We start from the raw sequence: 16,920 nt of genomic DNA on the forward strand, positions 1-16,920 counted from the left end.
TGTGTTTCTTTGGTCTCTGTAGCCAATTCATCTTTAGTTCGCTGTAGGGTGACACTTAACTCTGAAAGTTTATCATTCAAGTTCTCCACTTTCCTTTCTGTTGCTTTCTTATCGTTCTGAAGAGCATATATCTCCTGCTTTAGGCTTCCTGTCATTTTCTCTGAGCTGCTGGTTAACCCTTTAATACTGTGTTTATGTTTGAAAAGCTCATCCTCTAATGCCTTCACTTTATTCAGATGTTTTTGACTTTCAGCAGATTCTTTTTCCAGTTCTGCATTCTTTTTCTTTAGCATCATGTTCAAATCATTAATTTCAGCATTTTGCATGTGGACTTTTTGATTAACTAAATACTTCTCGGCAAGCACTGAGTTCTGCTCTGATTTCAGAGTTGTTATTTCTCTCTCATAAATGGCAATATTTGAATTGAGTGCTTTGATTTTCTGCTGCAGTTCAGTCATTTTCCTAACCTCCTCACTGTAATCCTGTATCTTAATTTGAAGGTCATGGGAGCTCTGGGACTTCTTATGTAGTTCCTCCTCAATAATTCTGACCTGTGATTTGGTGCCCTCCACTTGAGACTTTAAGATTTTAATTTGCTGATCCTTGCTGTCAGTCTCCATCGTCACCTGATCAAGTTCAGCTCTTACGTTCTTCAGATTCTTTTCCATCTCCATATTTATCTGTTTCATCTCATCTACTCTCTTTTGCAATTGAGAAGCAACTAATTCACTTTTTTGGAGTTCTGCTTCAAGGTTTTTACATTTGAGTTGAGACGACTGCTCATATGTCTTCATTAACACATTTTCCTCCTTAGCTGTTTGAAGCTGCTGTTTCCAGCTCTCAATCTCACTCTTCAAAGACTTTATCTTTTGTTCAGAAACTGATCTCTCTCTTTCTAATGACTCTGTTTGGATCTGAAGGCCTCTAATATCACTGTCGCACAAGACATTTGTCCTGGTCAGCTCATTACATTTAAACTTCAGCTGATCTATTACTGCCTGCTTGGAAGCTACCTCTTCTTCTAAGCTGTTAATCTTATAAATATTCTCCTGCTCCGAGGAATTTTTCTTATGCAGGTCTCCTTGGGTGATTTTCAGCTGCTCCTTAAGGCCTTCAACTTCTGTGCTTTGGAAGAAAGTGGTTTGTTCCAGTGCCGATTTTGCTCTTTGGTGAGATTTGATTTCTTCTTGAAGTTCATTTATGGATTTCTTCATGTTTAGTATGTCCTGCTGGAGCTCATCTGATTTCTCCCTCATGTTTATCCTCTCACTTTCCATATCCATCTGAAGTTTCTTCACTCTGTTATTGCTATCATCCAGCAGCTTTTTATAACTTTGTGCTTTCTCCTCAGCAATTTCTGCTCTTTTCTGGACCAGGACTAGTTCCTCTAGTTTCTGCTGCAGGACATCCACCACGATGTGGTCATTTTCTCCAACCGCAGATGACTGAGGCTCACTGTTGACAGTTGACTGACTGTCAAATGCTAAAGGCTGCTGAGACAGATCCTTTGCTTTAGCCTGGACTTGACTTTGCAACTCTTCCTCAGTACCTTCCTCCACATTTATTTTTCTCTTAAGTGTGGTGCTCTGTTTCTCAAGATCTGGGTCATCATTTGTCTTCTTTAAGAGGTCTTCTAGTTTCCTCTGAGCCGAAGACCATTTGGCCTCTGACTGCTCAATTAACAGTTTTGTGTGACTTAATTCCTGCTCAGTGGCAGCTTTGTCTGTAACCGCTATCTCTAATTTGGTGCAATATTGATGGACGTCATGCTCAAGCTGCGATTTCTGAAAGTTTAGATCGTAAATTGTCTTCTTTTGTGTCTCTACTTCCCCCTCCAACTTTTCCAGCTGCGCTTGTCTTTCAGCCAGCAAAGCCTCCTGTTCGTGGACCCGTCGCTTAAGTTGACTAATCTCTACTTCCCCTGCAGCTTTTTGGAGCTCCATGCTCTCTGTCCTTTTTGCAGTCTCTGCTCGTTCAAAAGCTTTTCTGTTCTATAATACAAAGAAAATAAGTCATCCACTGCCTCATGTTTAATTACAAATTAGTAAGTTAAAAAAAAAAAAATTGCATGAAAACGTTACTTCTTACCAGAGCGCTGCAGCAATATTAAGCAATCTCTCCAGGAATTTGCAATTTCAAGACTGCGTGATTTTTTTAGTTAACCAAAAATACTGTGGAGGGTTGAAAATTTTAACATTCACCACATTTAACAACAAGATCCTAGATGTATTATTTTAATAGCACTTGTTACAAATTTGATCACTTCATCTTTTCCCTCCCTGATCTCAAACTTGTAACAATCGGATTTTCAGAAAACAGGTGTGAGAATACGTCTCAGCACCAATACTTGGCAAAATACGCACAAAATACTAGACAAACTCCTGGAGAAGCTGTATTTTCCCACAGAAAGGCCAACACAAGAAAGACTTTCTGTCAAAGAACGACAAAAGCTGCTTTCTCCTCCCAGCAAGTCCCCATCACCAGCGATAAGAAGTCACTCTGCGTGCAGACATGCATCACTTTTCCGCATTTTCTTTGCTTCTTTAGAGCAATGAAGCAAATTATCTTCACTCATGATGAGCTGACCATATATATATTCAGGGATGCAACCCTCGGAGGACGTCAAAAAGTCAAGAGGGGTAACGAGGAAAAATACTGGAGGTGTCTTAGTGAGGTAGTGTTGGTGCAAAACAGAACATCTAGGAACCATGCAAAAGTGAAGAAGGTGAAGCTCAATTTGGCATTATACATTTTAGCAGCCGAAAAGCCCCAACAGTCTAAAATGTGCTGCATAAGCCAATGTAAATGCATAAGTGAAGTAGGAATCTCTCACCTCCTCCTCTTCGGTTCTCTTCAGTGTTTCACTGGCAAACTTCACATAATGCGTCATGAGAGTCACAAGAGCAGTGTAGCGGGTTCGCAGATCCATGAACTTTGAAAATGAAACAAGAAAAACAAGTATGTCATTGAGCATTTACTGTGCACAGAGCACAAATCCCCTGCCAAAGTTTAATCATAGATTTACCTCTTGCTGAATGGCATCAGAAGAGCTCTGCATCCTCCGCTTCTTCAGGGGAGATTTGTGTTGGGAGTCAACCATCGCTCTGAAGGTCATCAGCTGAAGCTCATAATCCTAAAAAAAAGATTTATGTGTTTGGTTAAAAGGTTGTTTTTTTTTTTTTCTCAAATATACCAATTTCTTTGTTTAGATTGTTGCATGGTCCTCCCTCAACAAAACAGCTAATTTTATATATACGTTTATATATTTTATATATTATAAAATGTAACAAATTGTCATAAAAATCAGAAAATATCTATGGGTCTGCAGGTTGAAGAGGGGGCGAAAGAAAAACTTTAAAAATGAGTTTAAATAAGTTGAAGTAAATGAATTTACCTTAATGGCAGATGAGTACTGCTCTGAGTACTTCTGGCACTCATCCATTCTGCTCTGCTTTTGTTCAATTTCAGCAACAAGGACCTGGTAATCAAAGACACAATTTAAATATATATTTATACATCATATCGTGTCTTTATCTCAGTGTGAAGAAGAAGTTCAATCTTGTTCTACCTTTTGTTTGTTTAAGAGCTCAGCCAGTGCCTTGCTATCCTCAGGTTTATTTTCTTGAGCCTTTAGCTGTGCTTCTTCCATTTCTGTGACCCATTCATCGAGGCTGCTGTAAGAGTCTCTGTAGTGTTTCAGAGATTTGTTGATACCATCCAGGTCCCGAAGTCTGAGAATGAATGAATAACCTCAATAAGAAATACTTATCTTTGTAATACTTGCACACATATGATATAAAAAAAACACTAACCTGCTGTCAATCTGGGAGTGAATGTTCTGCCATCTTTCACTCAGCTGATCAGCTTTCTCCTTGTGCCAGTCGAGGTCAAAGTCACGCTCATTGTGGGCCTTAAACATGCGGTCACTGATCACTCGTGCTTTCTGCAGCTCATCCTCCATGTCATGGAACACCTCCTGCTGCTCATCAATCTCTGTCCGCCATTGCTATGATCAGAAGGAGAAGCGATCACTCAAAAAGAGCTGAAAACGTTGCCAATGTCGGCGAAGGGTTTTACCCAAACAGTGCATTACCTTAAGTGTTGAAATGACAGTCTCAATGGACTTGACATCAGAGTTCATGGCATCTTCCTCATAGAGTTTGGATTCATAGGCTTTAACTAGTGCCTCTGCACTCTGGCTGTGCTTCACCACCAAGCTCACAGTTTTCAGTCTGTGAAAAAAAAAAGAAAGAAAAGAGGAGCGTTCCTTCAATTCATCTACTAAATGCCACTATAATTATTTGGGGACAATGAAAGGAATGTCTTACTTGTCCATATAAATGGAAGACATGGAGTACACTTGGCTCATGCTCTGAACGAGGACGGTGAGTTCGGACGAAAGCGTCGGCACAGACGGGGAACCTGCAGCCTGTCTGAGGAACAGCTCGCACTTCTCCTTCATGACATCCAGATCCTCCTTCAGTTTATTCAGCTCTGCTGTTTTCCTCTGGATGGCGGAATGTAAGAAAATCATCATTAAAGTAACAACACCAGCAAGTTCTTCAATGTGTTACGTGTTAATTACTGACACCCAGACGTGTACCTCGTGCTCCGTGATGCGCTGCAGACTCTGCTCCAGGTCATCCCTCTCGAGCGGCGTGCGGATTTGCCTGATCAGGTGTTCTTCGTGGGCCTCCAGATGCATGCGGAAGTTGCGTATTTCTGAGATGTAATTGTTGTACACAGACTCCTCGTGTTCCTCTGTTACAGAGAAAATATACTTGGTAAGAACACTAACATGAGAGCATGAAATTTTTTTGGAGTTTCAAACAGTGACAAGATGATTTTGTTGTATTTTTTTTTAAAAACTGCCAATGCCAAAGTTTGTCTCCGTCAGAAAATCACAACTACAGACAATTGCACATGATAAAACAAAGGGAGTGTTAATCCTGCGTACAGTGTTGACTCACACATGAGCTGGCAGTAACAAGTTCACCTCTAGGTGGCATCATTATAGGGCCTTTTGCAATGAGGTGAAGTCATACACAAATGAAGGAAATAAGATGAGAACCTTTTTGTGAAAAGGGGAGGTGCATCTATGTAAATGAATGTGTCTCTGTTTATCTACACAGATCTATGTAACATCACAACATAACATTAAAAGTATTCAGTATTTTTTTCTCCAGGTATCCCACCCTATTAAAAACCCATGACCACACACTAACAACGTCCCAGTGTTTGCTTTACTTCACAGCAAAGCCAATCATCTCTATAGAAACTGACTTAAGGCTTAAATGGCTTAAAGTGCCATGTGTTTCCCTCGCGGTGCTGTGTTCAGTTTTACAGCAGCAGCTCCTTGTTGGAGGGGACTGAAAGGGAATCGGAGCCTTGCCTCTTTCCGCAGATCTGAGCAGTTCCTGGTAGTAGTCCTTGCAGGCGGCGACGTCTCTCTCGAGCTGGGCGCAGTCTGCCACTGTGAACACCTCAGACTCCTCGCTGTCTTCCAGGAACTCGTCGAAGTGGGACTGTAGGTTGCTCAAGACCTGCTGATGCTCACCTGGCAGCATGGTCTTTATCTGGATTAGTTTGCGAAACGAAAGTGGAAATAAGACAAACACAAACATATTTATTAGAATGATCATCAAAAATGTATCTGTTTATCGAGAAGAGTCGTAAAAGGAAAAAACAAACATACTGAGGCCACGTTCCAGTTGCGAATGGCTCGTATGTCAGCCATTAGATAATGCCAGGACACCACGCTCTTCATGTTGATGTGGGAGTGGTGCCACAGCGCCAGGACATTCTGGTATAACTGCTCAGTTCTGCAGGATGAGGCAAGAGGCATTAATAATGTATCCCAACTCAGCCTGGTCACCGCAACGTACGCATTCAGGGGCATTTGAATTAGTGAGTCAACTTTATATTTAGTGTAATTGCAGTGTTGGAAACTCAACGCACAAAATGAATCCTAGCGCCTCACCTTGTTGCCATATCAACAGCCTCTTTGTTGGGTGGAGGCACAGTGAAACACACAGAGGGCACCATGGCCTCGTTCCCTGCTGGGTTGATGATTTTCCACTTGGCCCGGTGAGAGTTATTGGCCAATACGCACTCGTCTTCTTTGTAAATAGTGATCTGAAAGAGTTGGGATAAGACACACGGTACAGATTTTGTATGACACACTGAAATAAACTGAAATGAAATGTGGCGCAACACAGCGCGGAGAGCTGTACCTCTATTTGACGATAATCACAGATGGCTTTTACAGGGAGGGAGGATCTCACAGGGCTCTCAGGGTTCCTGGGTCTGAGCTGCACAATGTTTTTGGCCCTGCCCACTAAACCAGCCACCGTGCTGCGGTACTGAAGGAGCTGCTCTTTCTCATCCTAGGGACACACAACACCAGTGCAATGTTTTTTTTCTTTCCTTTATTTACCTTCACATACATGCACACTTTATATCCTTCCATCAGTTTACCATGGACTCCTGAATGAGGTCCTCCAGTCTGTGCAGGCTGCTCGTTCGGTCACAGCTGTATTTCCTTTGAATGGCATCTTGCAGGCTCTTAAGGTAGTCTATGGACTCTTTGGCATCACTGAAAAACTGCACAGGGGATAAGAATGAGAAACTGGCTGCGTCTAACAAAAGAGTCTTTTCTGCATTAACGAAGCAGCAGCTCACCTCAAAATAAACAGCATTCTCCTTGAGATGCTGTTCCACGCACGAGCAGAGCTGTAAAATCCAGCTCCACTGCGTCTGCATGGCGGCTCTGTACGCCTGGAAGAGAAGTGACGCAGAAAAAATATAAACACACAATATCCAGGTGTAATAGCTGGAAAATTACAAGCTGAAACAGGACTTCACAATCTTTTAATCATAGTGCGGCAGCTGTATGCAGGGTGGAGACTCTACCGCTGTTCCAAATGTAATTGTCATGCTGACCGCAGCGCTGAGAACAGAGACAAAAACAAAAAAAAAAAGGGCTTACTTCAATAGTTAGCTTGGCTGGGTGGTTCTTGTGCATAAGGCGTTCTGCCTTGTCCTGCACAGACTTGATCGTGTCCTCCTTTTCATCCAGCTCCCTCATCAGGTCCTGTATAAAGAAATTAAGCTGAGTATCTCTGACATCCAGCTGTGGCAAGTGACCATTCACTCCATCCTCTCACACGATCTCATATCCTGCCTCGCACGGCTGAGCGTGAGGTTAATCACTCCGTCCACAATGCGAAGACAAATCCCTTCACTGACACGATTGTTTGCTTAAATGAATGCAGCTGAAACGCAGCCAACCCTCTACAACCAAAACAAGTGCCCGAGCAAGTCCTTGTTACTCTGTCTGCACGGGGGATTTCACAGATTACAGATCATTAAAAGACGCTTACGGCATGGTAGTCTCTTTTCTTGGAGATGTTGCTGTTGCGATCGCTCCAGTCAAAGGCGACCTCCTCCTCCTCCTTCTCGTTCAGCCAGATGAGCTCCTGAGTTGCCTGAGACACAAAGTCGTGCAGGCTTTCCAGGTGGCTCTGTCGCTCTCTTGAACAGCTCTGAAACAAGCAGGCAACCGTGTATTCAGACGACAACGAGCATTTCCACAGCAGCACAGATTTTAGATCGTGACTTCTGCGAACTTACCAACAGCCTCTCGTACTGCTTTTCTAGTGTGTTCAGTTTGTCTGAATAAGTTAGCTTCAGGGGAATGGTCATCTGAATCTGAGAGAAAAAAAACATGTTTTGTTGTATTTTTAGTTTCCTCTTCAGGATTTAAGATTTAATTCAGAGAATGGAGCAACTACATTCAAACTCATTAGAGTTTAGTTTAGATTATAAAACAGAAAGAAACTAAAAAATCCTTACTTCACTCAGTTTGGCATCTTTAAGACTCATTTGAAATTCTTCAATGGCTCTATGTACACTTTTGTGGTTCTCTAAATGCAGCTCCACACTTGGCAAATCAGATCCCCACTCTGAACGGTCCAGCTGCACCTTTAAGACGGAAAGGAAAAGAAAAAAAAACAAAAACAAATTCAAAATATTTAGTATCTTATTTTACAATCATAGCTACAGTACATTATAAATAAACTGGTGTTGGCAGCTCACCTGCATCTCTTCCACCCAGTTCAGCAGGTCCTGAACATATTTCATGTTGACCTCCTCCTCGGTCATGTTGGGGTCTGCCAGTGAGGATTTCTGTAAGGGCTTGCGGATCTGCATGTGTTTCAAATGCCTGAGGCTGCCTGGGTCCATGCCGCCACCGCTCCCCATGTAGCTCTGGACTGAAGCAGGCTGCAAGCCGGGGGTCAAGGCGGGGGTCAAGGACGGGGTCAGGCACGGTGTAAGGCTAGAGGTGAATGTGGACCCAGGGGTACCTAACCCCCCTGGGGTGAGTGCAGGAGTGAGGGCTGGTGTCAGGTTTGTGCTGATGTTCTGGGAGAAGCCAGAGTTCAGGCTCTGTGTGATGCCTGAGATCATCATTTTGGTTTGTTCTGTTGTCAGGGTTCGGCCTTTGCTGTACACAGAAGAACACTCAGCTCTCAGGGTTAGAAGGTCATCCCGGAGTTTAGATACCCTGTGTTGAAAAAGGAACAACAATATGAGTCATCGTAACGTATGAGAATATTCTGCGGGTTATTTTTGCAAGGGGATCTATTTTGTACCTCTGGACTAGTTGATCCGCAAAGGGGAATTTCCCATCCAGGAGAATTTGGATGTCCACCACTTGTTGTCTGAGGATATTCTCGCACTCCAACAAGTAGCCAGCAATCTCAGCTTCATGTAGGAACTGAATTCCTGACTCAAGACGTTTTGCATCCTGAGCAGAGGGGGAAAAAAAACAGACTTAAAAACTCAAGACAAACAACGTACACTCAGTAATATTTTGTTATAACCTCTGAGAAAACTTACAGACTGCAGGGCTGTCCGCGCCAACGCCAGCTTATCCTCCCCGTTAACACAGTCCCGCTGGACCCTGTTGGCAATCTGCTGTAACATCTCAAGTCTGCAAAAAAAAAAAAAAATGACGGAAATGTTATCGCTTTCAATAAGAACTAAAGAGTTTCACAAAAGCCACGCACGCACACTGTAACCTCACCTGGATCCATAGGCAATGCTGTTATTGAGAAAGACTGAGCTGTTAATTCGTAAAGGCTCAGTGAGGACGCTGTCATTGGAGCCACAGCTGGTGAAGCTGCTGTTGCTAACAGACGAGATCCCGCTAAAATAGGCCATCTTACTTCTAAACAGCTATTGCCACTCCCAGCCACTGAAACGATCGCCGTCTCTCATCCTAAACATCCCTCTGGAAGAAAACCCAGCCTCGAGCTCACCTTTACAGTTCGACTGCAAAGCGTTCGCAGTCTGAACTGATGGAACGACTTTCAACCTCCTCATATTTATAGTGTCGCAGCCAGGTAAGGAGCGTGTAAAATGAATCCCACCCTGACATAATATGCTGCCCTGAGGGGATAAAAATTAAATAACAGGTTGAGACAGTACTCCTTTATAAGAGCTGAGACTGTATAAAAGAACTGCCAAACTGCACTTACTGCCAGTTTTTTCACCACACCCAGCATTAATGCTGTAAATATGATGTGTTTATAAACCACAAAAGCAGGAACGGAGATGTAAACTTGTGTAAACTATTGTTAACAGAGCGTTTCCATAGAAATAAGATCGCCTCTGCAAACAAACGCTGATGGAAAGAGAACACCAAATAGAGTTCAAAAACTTGACCAAGCTTGCCATTAGAAAGTTGTCACCCTGTATTATATCAGAAAACATCTTTGATTCAAGCAGGCTGTGACCTTAAATCCACCTATTTATGTTGGTAACATTTGCAAGTTTCTGCCTTTTCAAAGTAACTAGACACCAGATCCATCACGGAGCAACTGCTTTAACGTTCTGCAGTTCATGAATGAAGATTCATTTGCTTCCTGATGATTTTTGCAAATCATCTGTTACAGTGGAACAAAATTCCACCGTATCATATACAAACTGCGCACTTTGGCTGCAGTAAATCTAACCCGGCAATACTGTGCACAACATAGATATGTTGATAGAAACCTTATCATAGAGGGCAACAGCTCAGTGAGGGGATTTCTATCACACTCATAAAAACACTAACATGAGACACCGTCCGTCTGTGTCTGCTTTCAGTAGAGACATTAGTGAGCTTGCAATACGACACTGGAGCACTCCAGCCTCACAAAATGTTATGCTGACTCATGTAGCATCTTTGCTCCTTTATCTATATACCGTACATTTCACTGAGATAAACAGCACATTATCCAAATGTTTCACGGCTTAGATCCCAGTGTGTGGCCTCAAACACACATGTCGTCATATTAAGCACCAGTTATGTAATAAAAATAGCGTTAGTGAAATAGTGATCTTTGGTAGATAAATAACCCATAATATTAGGTAAAAAAAACAAAAAAAAAAAACAATAAACATTACTCTCTCAATCACATTATGATAGGCCAGGACAGAAAAAGTGTTAATATGCTCAGTGCCTCTGCATACCTCTCCACCTCGGGCCTCAGGCTCTTCTCTCTTTCCAGCATGGCAACAATTAATTTTCCCCATTCCTTCTCCACATCGTTGGGGTGATGACCCGGGGGCAACTGAATACGTCCAAACTCGATCCACATCTGAAAGATCATCGACACCGCAAACATAAGATTTTGTTATTATAACATCGTTTAAGACTATCAACGCCGCGATGGGAAATATAAGCGGCGTGCTCTGCTGTGTGCTGCGTTTACATACCTCGAGCATTTTGTAGAGATTTTTGATTTTTGTCTTTTCGTTCTCTTTCAGTGGGATTTCGTGTTCTTTAAACTGCAGATACTGTGTATAAAGTGCCTGTAAAACAAAGCAGAGGTTACGCTGAAAATGTAGTTTTTTTTTATTTTTGTACCACAAAGCATCAGAATAGATATTAACTAGGAGGAAGATCTGTCAATATTAGTCCACACTCTCTACTTGTCTTGAAATCAACTGCGTTAAAGTGCCGTCGTTGTTAGAGGCTATCGATCTCCTGCAGCAAACGGATGCTGCTGCTCTCTCACATCCATCAATATCACTTTAAGTCTCAGTTACAGCAGATAAACTTTTGAAGCCGGCAATTATCCTTCTCCTTTGAGGCATTACATGCGGATTCTAAGCGCTCTGTAAAATGAGACAGCTGAAGTTCAAGGTAAATTAAAAGTTAATAATAATGACTAAAATCTACAAAATGGGGTTTATTTGTTGCGGTACGATACCTTGAGTTCCACAGGGCTGTTGGGGAATGATCTATCTGACATTATGGCCACATTGTGTTTGATCCACTGGCTGAGGTATTTGATCATGTTCTGGTACTCCACCCATTTGATATCCACATCCTGTTCAGAGCAAAAGGATCATCAGCAACAAAACACTTCTCAGCACTTTCACTCTGGGTGGAGTTGCTGAGGGACAGACGCCATCGACTTACATTAGGATTGATTCCCTCAACACCGTCAGGTACTTTGGGGAAGGCGTCGTACAGCGTTGAGACGTATGTGATGACTGATTTTTCATCCGGTGACTGAACATCTACGTCTGATGAATGAGGTGAAAAAAACAAAAAAGGGTCACCTATGAGCTGTACTCAGTGGAATTACTCCTCAAGCCAAAATCCGAGCTTCACTCCAACATGATTTAAGGTGTGTGTGTGTTTTTTTGGAGCCAAATCAAACACAACTGTATATATGGGTCTCACCCTCAGGGTCCAGCAGCCTGGCCACCCCCAGCTGCTCGGCTACACCAAACGCGTGCTCTAAATTTGATCTGTTGGTCTGTGTGGACACGCGGCTCATGTCAACAAGGTCTGGCCTACAACAGAAAGAGACGGAGAGAGAAAAAGAGACTTGTAAGCCAAGTATGACGAGACAATACTGACAAGGTAACACTGGGAAAACAAGACATTAGAGCTGAAGGAATAAAAGTAAAATCAGGGAATGAGGCTAATAACGCCAACATTTTTTTTTTTTTTGTGTGTGTGTACCTGTATTTATGAATGATGGCGTTGAATAGCCTCCCATCCCTCCAGGAGGTTGTGAAGTTTTCACATCGGACGCCTACATAGCCATCTGTTATCTGCTTGGACCAGAGCAGCAGCCTCTCCTTGGCTGTCATGTCCTCGGACTCCCCTGTCACATGGATCTCCGAGATCTGTCGCCAAGAGAAAAAGAAAAAAGTGTTTCAAAATGTGCTGACGTGAAAATGTGCAGGTAAGCCGCTTGGTCGAGAGACACAGAAAAGACCTTACCATTCACCGATTTGTCTATTTCATAATATAAAAAGCAAGCTATGCAGGAGTGGTAACAATATCAGAAAATGTGACAGCACCACAAATTACAGCTGTAATAAAAAAAACTAATGCGTTGACTCAACACCTCTATGACTCAGCAAAGGATCAACACCTCTATGACTCAGCAAAGGAGCAACATGTTAGACCTAAAGTCAGGGTTTATTATACAGAGAAATATTCCTGTAAATAATAAAATATAGATGTATTTTATTTCACATCTGACAAGAATCAGAGGTTCTTCATCCAACACATGAAAAGCTCTGTCCGTACTTTAAACACGGAAAATTTCAGCGGGCAAGTTAAAAGATAGAGCCGTGTAATAAATCACCCAACAGCTTTACAGCATACGAAACGGATGAAGAGCACGATGACGTAAAAGAAACAGCGCCACGTAAGGTAGGAGAGGATAGGATGATCTTTATTAATCCCCAGCAGGGAAACTGGTTTGCCACCATAGACAGAGACATATACACAGAATCAATGCAACAACAGTAAGAGTCAGTGAAAAACCAAGTATGTAGCTGATAACAGGATGAAACGCAAGCTCGTAAATACCAAGAGTGCAAATGTGCCAAAGTAAACTGTATGCAGACAAGCATACAGCAAGCATAGGTAACTGCAGCGCACTATGAATGAAAAGGTAACCGCGTCAACGTCGGCCACAGGAACAAAAGACGTCCCTGGACCTTTCAGTGGAGCAAGTTGCTCCTGCTGCTCTTTATGAAGCTATTGTGGAAGGGAGGGTCATCCTGTGACAGAACACTATACTACAATTTAAGACATCTTAACAAGCCTCAGGCCTTTGTACTTTATCTTCCGGTAATACGCATGTCAAGCGGCAGGAAATAATTCTGTTTGCCATGCAATACATCTTGAAGAGTTTGTTCCTGTTTCCCATATCACAGAAAATATCACCATCAATCGTGAAAACAACAATGGAAAGCGGAAAAGCAGTAACAGTCACGCATACAACACACAAGATTAATCTGCCACTTCTTTTTCTCAATGAATCAAAAAGTGAAACACGTCCATCAGAATCTTCCTGACCCGGGTTTGTTTTATTCAACTGGCATTTCAAAACCCAATGATAATTTTTTTACTATCACACATCAAATCATCACACAATCAATTGTCAAATGAATTGCCAATTCATTTTCTTCCAATCAACTAATCAATTAATCGCCTAATCTTCGCAGCTCTACAACAAAAAGCTTGGACAAAGTTAACACACACACACAAAAAAATATCACCATCCTGTAGAAAACCTGAAGCATTTCTACACAACAGGCCTACAGCCACAGACACAAGGTTGATTTGGTCCTTTAGTCCATTCAGCAGGGATCCTAAAATGACAACTCTGGCAGTAACTGAGACATGTTGAACAAGGGATGATGAACAGATCAAGACAGCACAGGCTCAACCATCCTGCGACCATGCTGAGTAAATAAGTTGAAGAGCTGAACCTGACTTCTGCTGGACAGGATGAGGTTTCCATATCACACCACAATAAAAAAATAAAAATAAAACAGATCCAATCAGACTGGGATAAAATAAAGCCATCATGGAAACATAAACATGTTTCTAAGATAATAAAGGTGCTTTTTTTTTTTTTTTTTTTTTTTTTTTACAAACAAAATTGACACATTAGATTCAAAACGCAGATAACCAATAACCGCCCTGAGATATTTGTAATTATCAACCAGACATCATCAGCATGTTGTGCCGATTTACATACAAGGTCTGGCAGCCATTAATGTAGAAAATATAAAGAATATATCCACTATAATATCAAACATACTGTAACTACATAACAAACATAACTATTCTAGAGAGATCACTAATTAGGACAATTAAAACAAGCCTTTTGTGTTCTGAATAAAACTGACTCATCACTCCTAAACACACCTCACTCAATTATTTAACTTAAGAAAAACAAAAATTGCATATTTTTCACCAAAAGAGTCACTTTTCCATTATACATATGAATATAAGTATGATTTACTGGGTTATAAAAAAAAATGTCAACACACTGTCCCTGAGCAAAGTAAATATTTCAAATCTGATAATGCAGCCATTTACAATGCTACAGGTGATGCCTGTGGTGTAAATATATTATTGAGATATAATTATTATTGATAATTAGGTAATGGGTGAAGTAGTTTAACAAAATGAACAACTTCTTTATTCTAGCATATGTTTTCACTGTAGTACTTAAATACCATTATTTACACACCGCACTTGCAATGTTCAAATTACATTATACCCCAGTCAAACCCCTTATTAATCCATCATGAATCACACACGTAAATGCTATAAATAACATGTTCTTGGTTTACCTCGAGTTGCGTGGAAATACATTTGGCAGGAGCTGGAGGATGTTCTACGTAACCAGAGCAGGTGTAGGCCCTCCGTCTCCTCCTCCTGTGTGCTTGAGAGTCCCATATAATCTTGGCAAACCTTTCCTCACTCCCAGGTCTGTCATTACCCCTCAGAGTCCGTAGCATGTGCTCCACTGCTCCGAAGCTCACAGCCCTCCTCAACTGGCGCTGTAGCAGCTTCTTCACAAGCAGGCCATCCTTGGCTGAGACACCTCTGGACGTTGTGTTAATACAACGAAGCTTTTCTTCTACAGAGGACCTGCTTCTGTCACCGTCTGTCTGCTCTGTGGAAAACCTTCCCAGCCTGCACGCTAACCTCTTGCCGAGAGGCTGATTATTACGATCTCTGAGGATTAAAACTGGTACCTCTCCGACATAGACGCCTTTGCTGATGCTGTCCTGCCTGAGTAGAGGATTCTCCACCTCTGATGGTTTATCCAGCAATTCTTGGTTCCCCCCTGTGCTCCCATCCGGGCCATCCTGAAGCTCGGCACTGTCACAGATGTCCCCACTTGCAATGGCTTCACTTCCACGACTCCTGAGAGATCCAGCAGGCTGAAATTCCCCAGATTTCCTCTTCTTCCGTTGAAAATAGCGTCGACCTTTGTGCTCTTTAGACTCAGGGTTCAGAGGGGCTTTCTTGGGGTCAACATAACATTCCTCTTTAGGGCCTCGAACACAGCCACAGATGTTTCCCATGGCTGACAGTCAAATAGTCTCTTCCCCATCGACCGTGTCAGAGCTGCTTTCAGGCAGAGTATCGGGTGAGGTCCAACTGATCCGAAGAGCCAGTATCCCGCTGACAGAAAGCCATGTTCACGCTGCGCAACGAGCGCACAATGCGCGGTGACAAACAGCCTGGCAGCCAGACATAAACCTCGGCTTCACCCAGAGCAGAGTTGGCTTTTCCCTTTCGTTGACTCTCAGAGACTCCCAGCTGAGAACTGGTCAGCCTCTCTCTCTCTCTCTCTCTCTCCCTCTCTCTCTCACTGTATTTCTCTCTGGCTCGCTCGCTCTCTCTTGGGTCTCTCCTCTGACACTGGAATCCTTTCTGACCTTTGAAACATTTCTCTGGCTTTGCTAATCCAGCACAAACACCATAAATGCACATACAGACGTGCCCCACGTGTCCGCAGCCCTCAGCTGAGCAAGAATGAAAAAAGACTTGTGGACAGACCTGTTTTTGGGGCCGGCTGGTCTGCTTCATCTACAGTAAACATGTGCATGTCACAGCCGCTACTTGGGTTTCCTAATATTTGTGTCTGTGACGAGGGGTGAAGGGAGGACAAGGTTTAAAGTGCTAGAGGATGCCAGCTGATGGCCACCTATTATGCTGTGAGAAATTTTGGCTCAGCAAGTTTGGCTGCACGAACCAGACAGAGTCCCAGCCGGTCAGAGGGGCTTTGAAAAACAGAACAGCGTGGGTCAACGAGAGCGGCAGAAGCAGAGGCAAATCCGAGCTGGACAACAAAGTGCTTTCACTTTGTCTATTAATCAAGCCACGTACAATGGCAAAGCCAGAGGTGGGGCGTAAGGACAATGGTTTGAACAAACACTATTATCTGAGCAGATCACCACCGCCGCAGTTCACAAGGGGGCAAATGCTCTGACTAGGAAGTGATTCACCGTGTAAAACCATCACAACAATTAGACAATAACATTGCCCGACAAAGTGTGGCACAAGCCCAACTGCAGAGGTGCGTGTATCGATACTTTTGAAATAAGTAGCATGCGAAAGAGTGAATATAATGCCACCACACAGCTAAATATAACTGTGTCACCGTGAGCTCACAATATCTGAAATGAAGTTTCCCTGAGGGTCAAAGTCACCTGACAGCAAACACAGTTCAAACTCCTGCTTCTATTTATGGCCAGCTTATGGTCAAAATATTGAGCGGTATTACTGCAGTATTAAATGATGTCTGCGCATGTTATATTTCAGGAAAAGGATCATATGATTTATAGCCTTAGGTGTTACAGTTTATTTTTGCAATGACAATGTTATAACAACAGAGACTGACTGACATGAGTGAATCATGTGTTGAGTGAGTGACAGAACAAGAGACGTGGCACACAGAGACAGTGATGGTGAATCAGGGCAAAACAAACAAAATAGGCACAGACACGCCTGACAGCAGTGCTATGTCACCGGCTATGCTAACGTAAACACTACACTGCCCCCGTTGAAAATACAGCGTGAGCCCATTTGTG

General features: G+C 42.6%; 1 protein-coding gene across 2 annotated transcripts in view; it reads right to left on the reverse strand.

Annotated features, from left to right (window-relative positions):
- Positions 1 to 16,920, reverse strand: part of dst (dystonin) — a 102,164-nt gene that overhangs the window by 56,275 nt on the left and 28,969 nt on the right. For both annotated transcript variants that reach the window (XM_022763255.1, XM_022763262.1), the window contains 27 exons: positions 12,026 to 12,192; positions 11,741 to 11,853; positions 11,474 to 11,580; positions 11,262 to 11,381; positions 10,765 to 10,860; positions 10,519 to 10,646; positions 8,902 to 8,995; positions 8,655 to 8,809; positions 8,098 to 8,566; positions 7,855 to 7,983; positions 7,633 to 7,710; positions 7,383 to 7,544; positions 6,989 to 7,093; positions 6,682 to 6,777; positions 6,478 to 6,603; positions 6,234 to 6,386; positions 5,981 to 6,135; positions 5,696 to 5,822; positions 5,393 to 5,576; positions 4,604 to 4,761; positions 4,329 to 4,507; positions 4,094 to 4,232; positions 3,813 to 4,006; positions 3,569 to 3,731; positions 3,395 to 3,478; positions 3,026 to 3,133; positions 2,834 to 2,932 (listed from right to left, as the gene is read on the reverse strand). In XM_022763255.1, the coding sequence (XP_022618976.1) occupies positions 2,834 to 2,932; positions 3,026 to 3,133; positions 3,395 to 3,478; positions 3,569 to 3,731; positions 3,813 to 4,006; positions 4,094 to 4,232; positions 4,329 to 4,507; positions 4,604 to 4,761; positions 5,393 to 5,576; positions 5,696 to 5,822; positions 5,981 to 6,135; positions 6,234 to 6,386; positions 6,478 to 6,603; positions 6,682 to 6,777; positions 6,989 to 7,093; positions 7,383 to 7,544; positions 7,633 to 7,710; positions 7,855 to 7,983; positions 8,098 to 8,566; positions 8,655 to 8,809; positions 8,902 to 8,995; positions 10,519 to 10,646; positions 10,765 to 10,860; positions 11,262 to 11,381; positions 11,474 to 11,580; positions 11,741 to 11,853; positions 12,026 to 12,192 (3,888 nt within the window). The remainder of the gene's footprint in view (positions 1 to 2,833; positions 2,933 to 3,025; positions 3,134 to 3,394; positions 3,479 to 3,568; positions 3,732 to 3,812; positions 4,007 to 4,093; positions 4,233 to 4,328; positions 4,508 to 4,603; positions 4,762 to 5,392; positions 5,577 to 5,695; positions 5,823 to 5,980; positions 6,136 to 6,233; positions 6,387 to 6,477; positions 6,604 to 6,681; positions 6,778 to 6,988; positions 7,094 to 7,382; positions 7,545 to 7,632; positions 7,711 to 7,854; positions 7,984 to 8,097; positions 8,567 to 8,654; positions 8,810 to 8,901; positions 8,996 to 10,518; positions 10,647 to 10,764; positions 10,861 to 11,261; positions 11,382 to 11,473; positions 11,581 to 11,740; positions 11,854 to 12,025; positions 12,193 to 16,920) is intronic.

Source organism: Seriola dumerili, unplaced genomic scaffold (genome assembly GCF_002260705.1).
Source record: "Seriola dumerili isolate Sdu_G_001 unplaced genomic scaffold, Sdu_1.0 BDQW01000024.1, whole genome shotgun sequence".
In the NCBI taxonomy this organism is placed as follows: domain Eukaryota; kingdom Metazoa; phylum Chordata; class Actinopteri; order Carangiformes; family Carangidae; genus Seriola; species Seriola dumerili.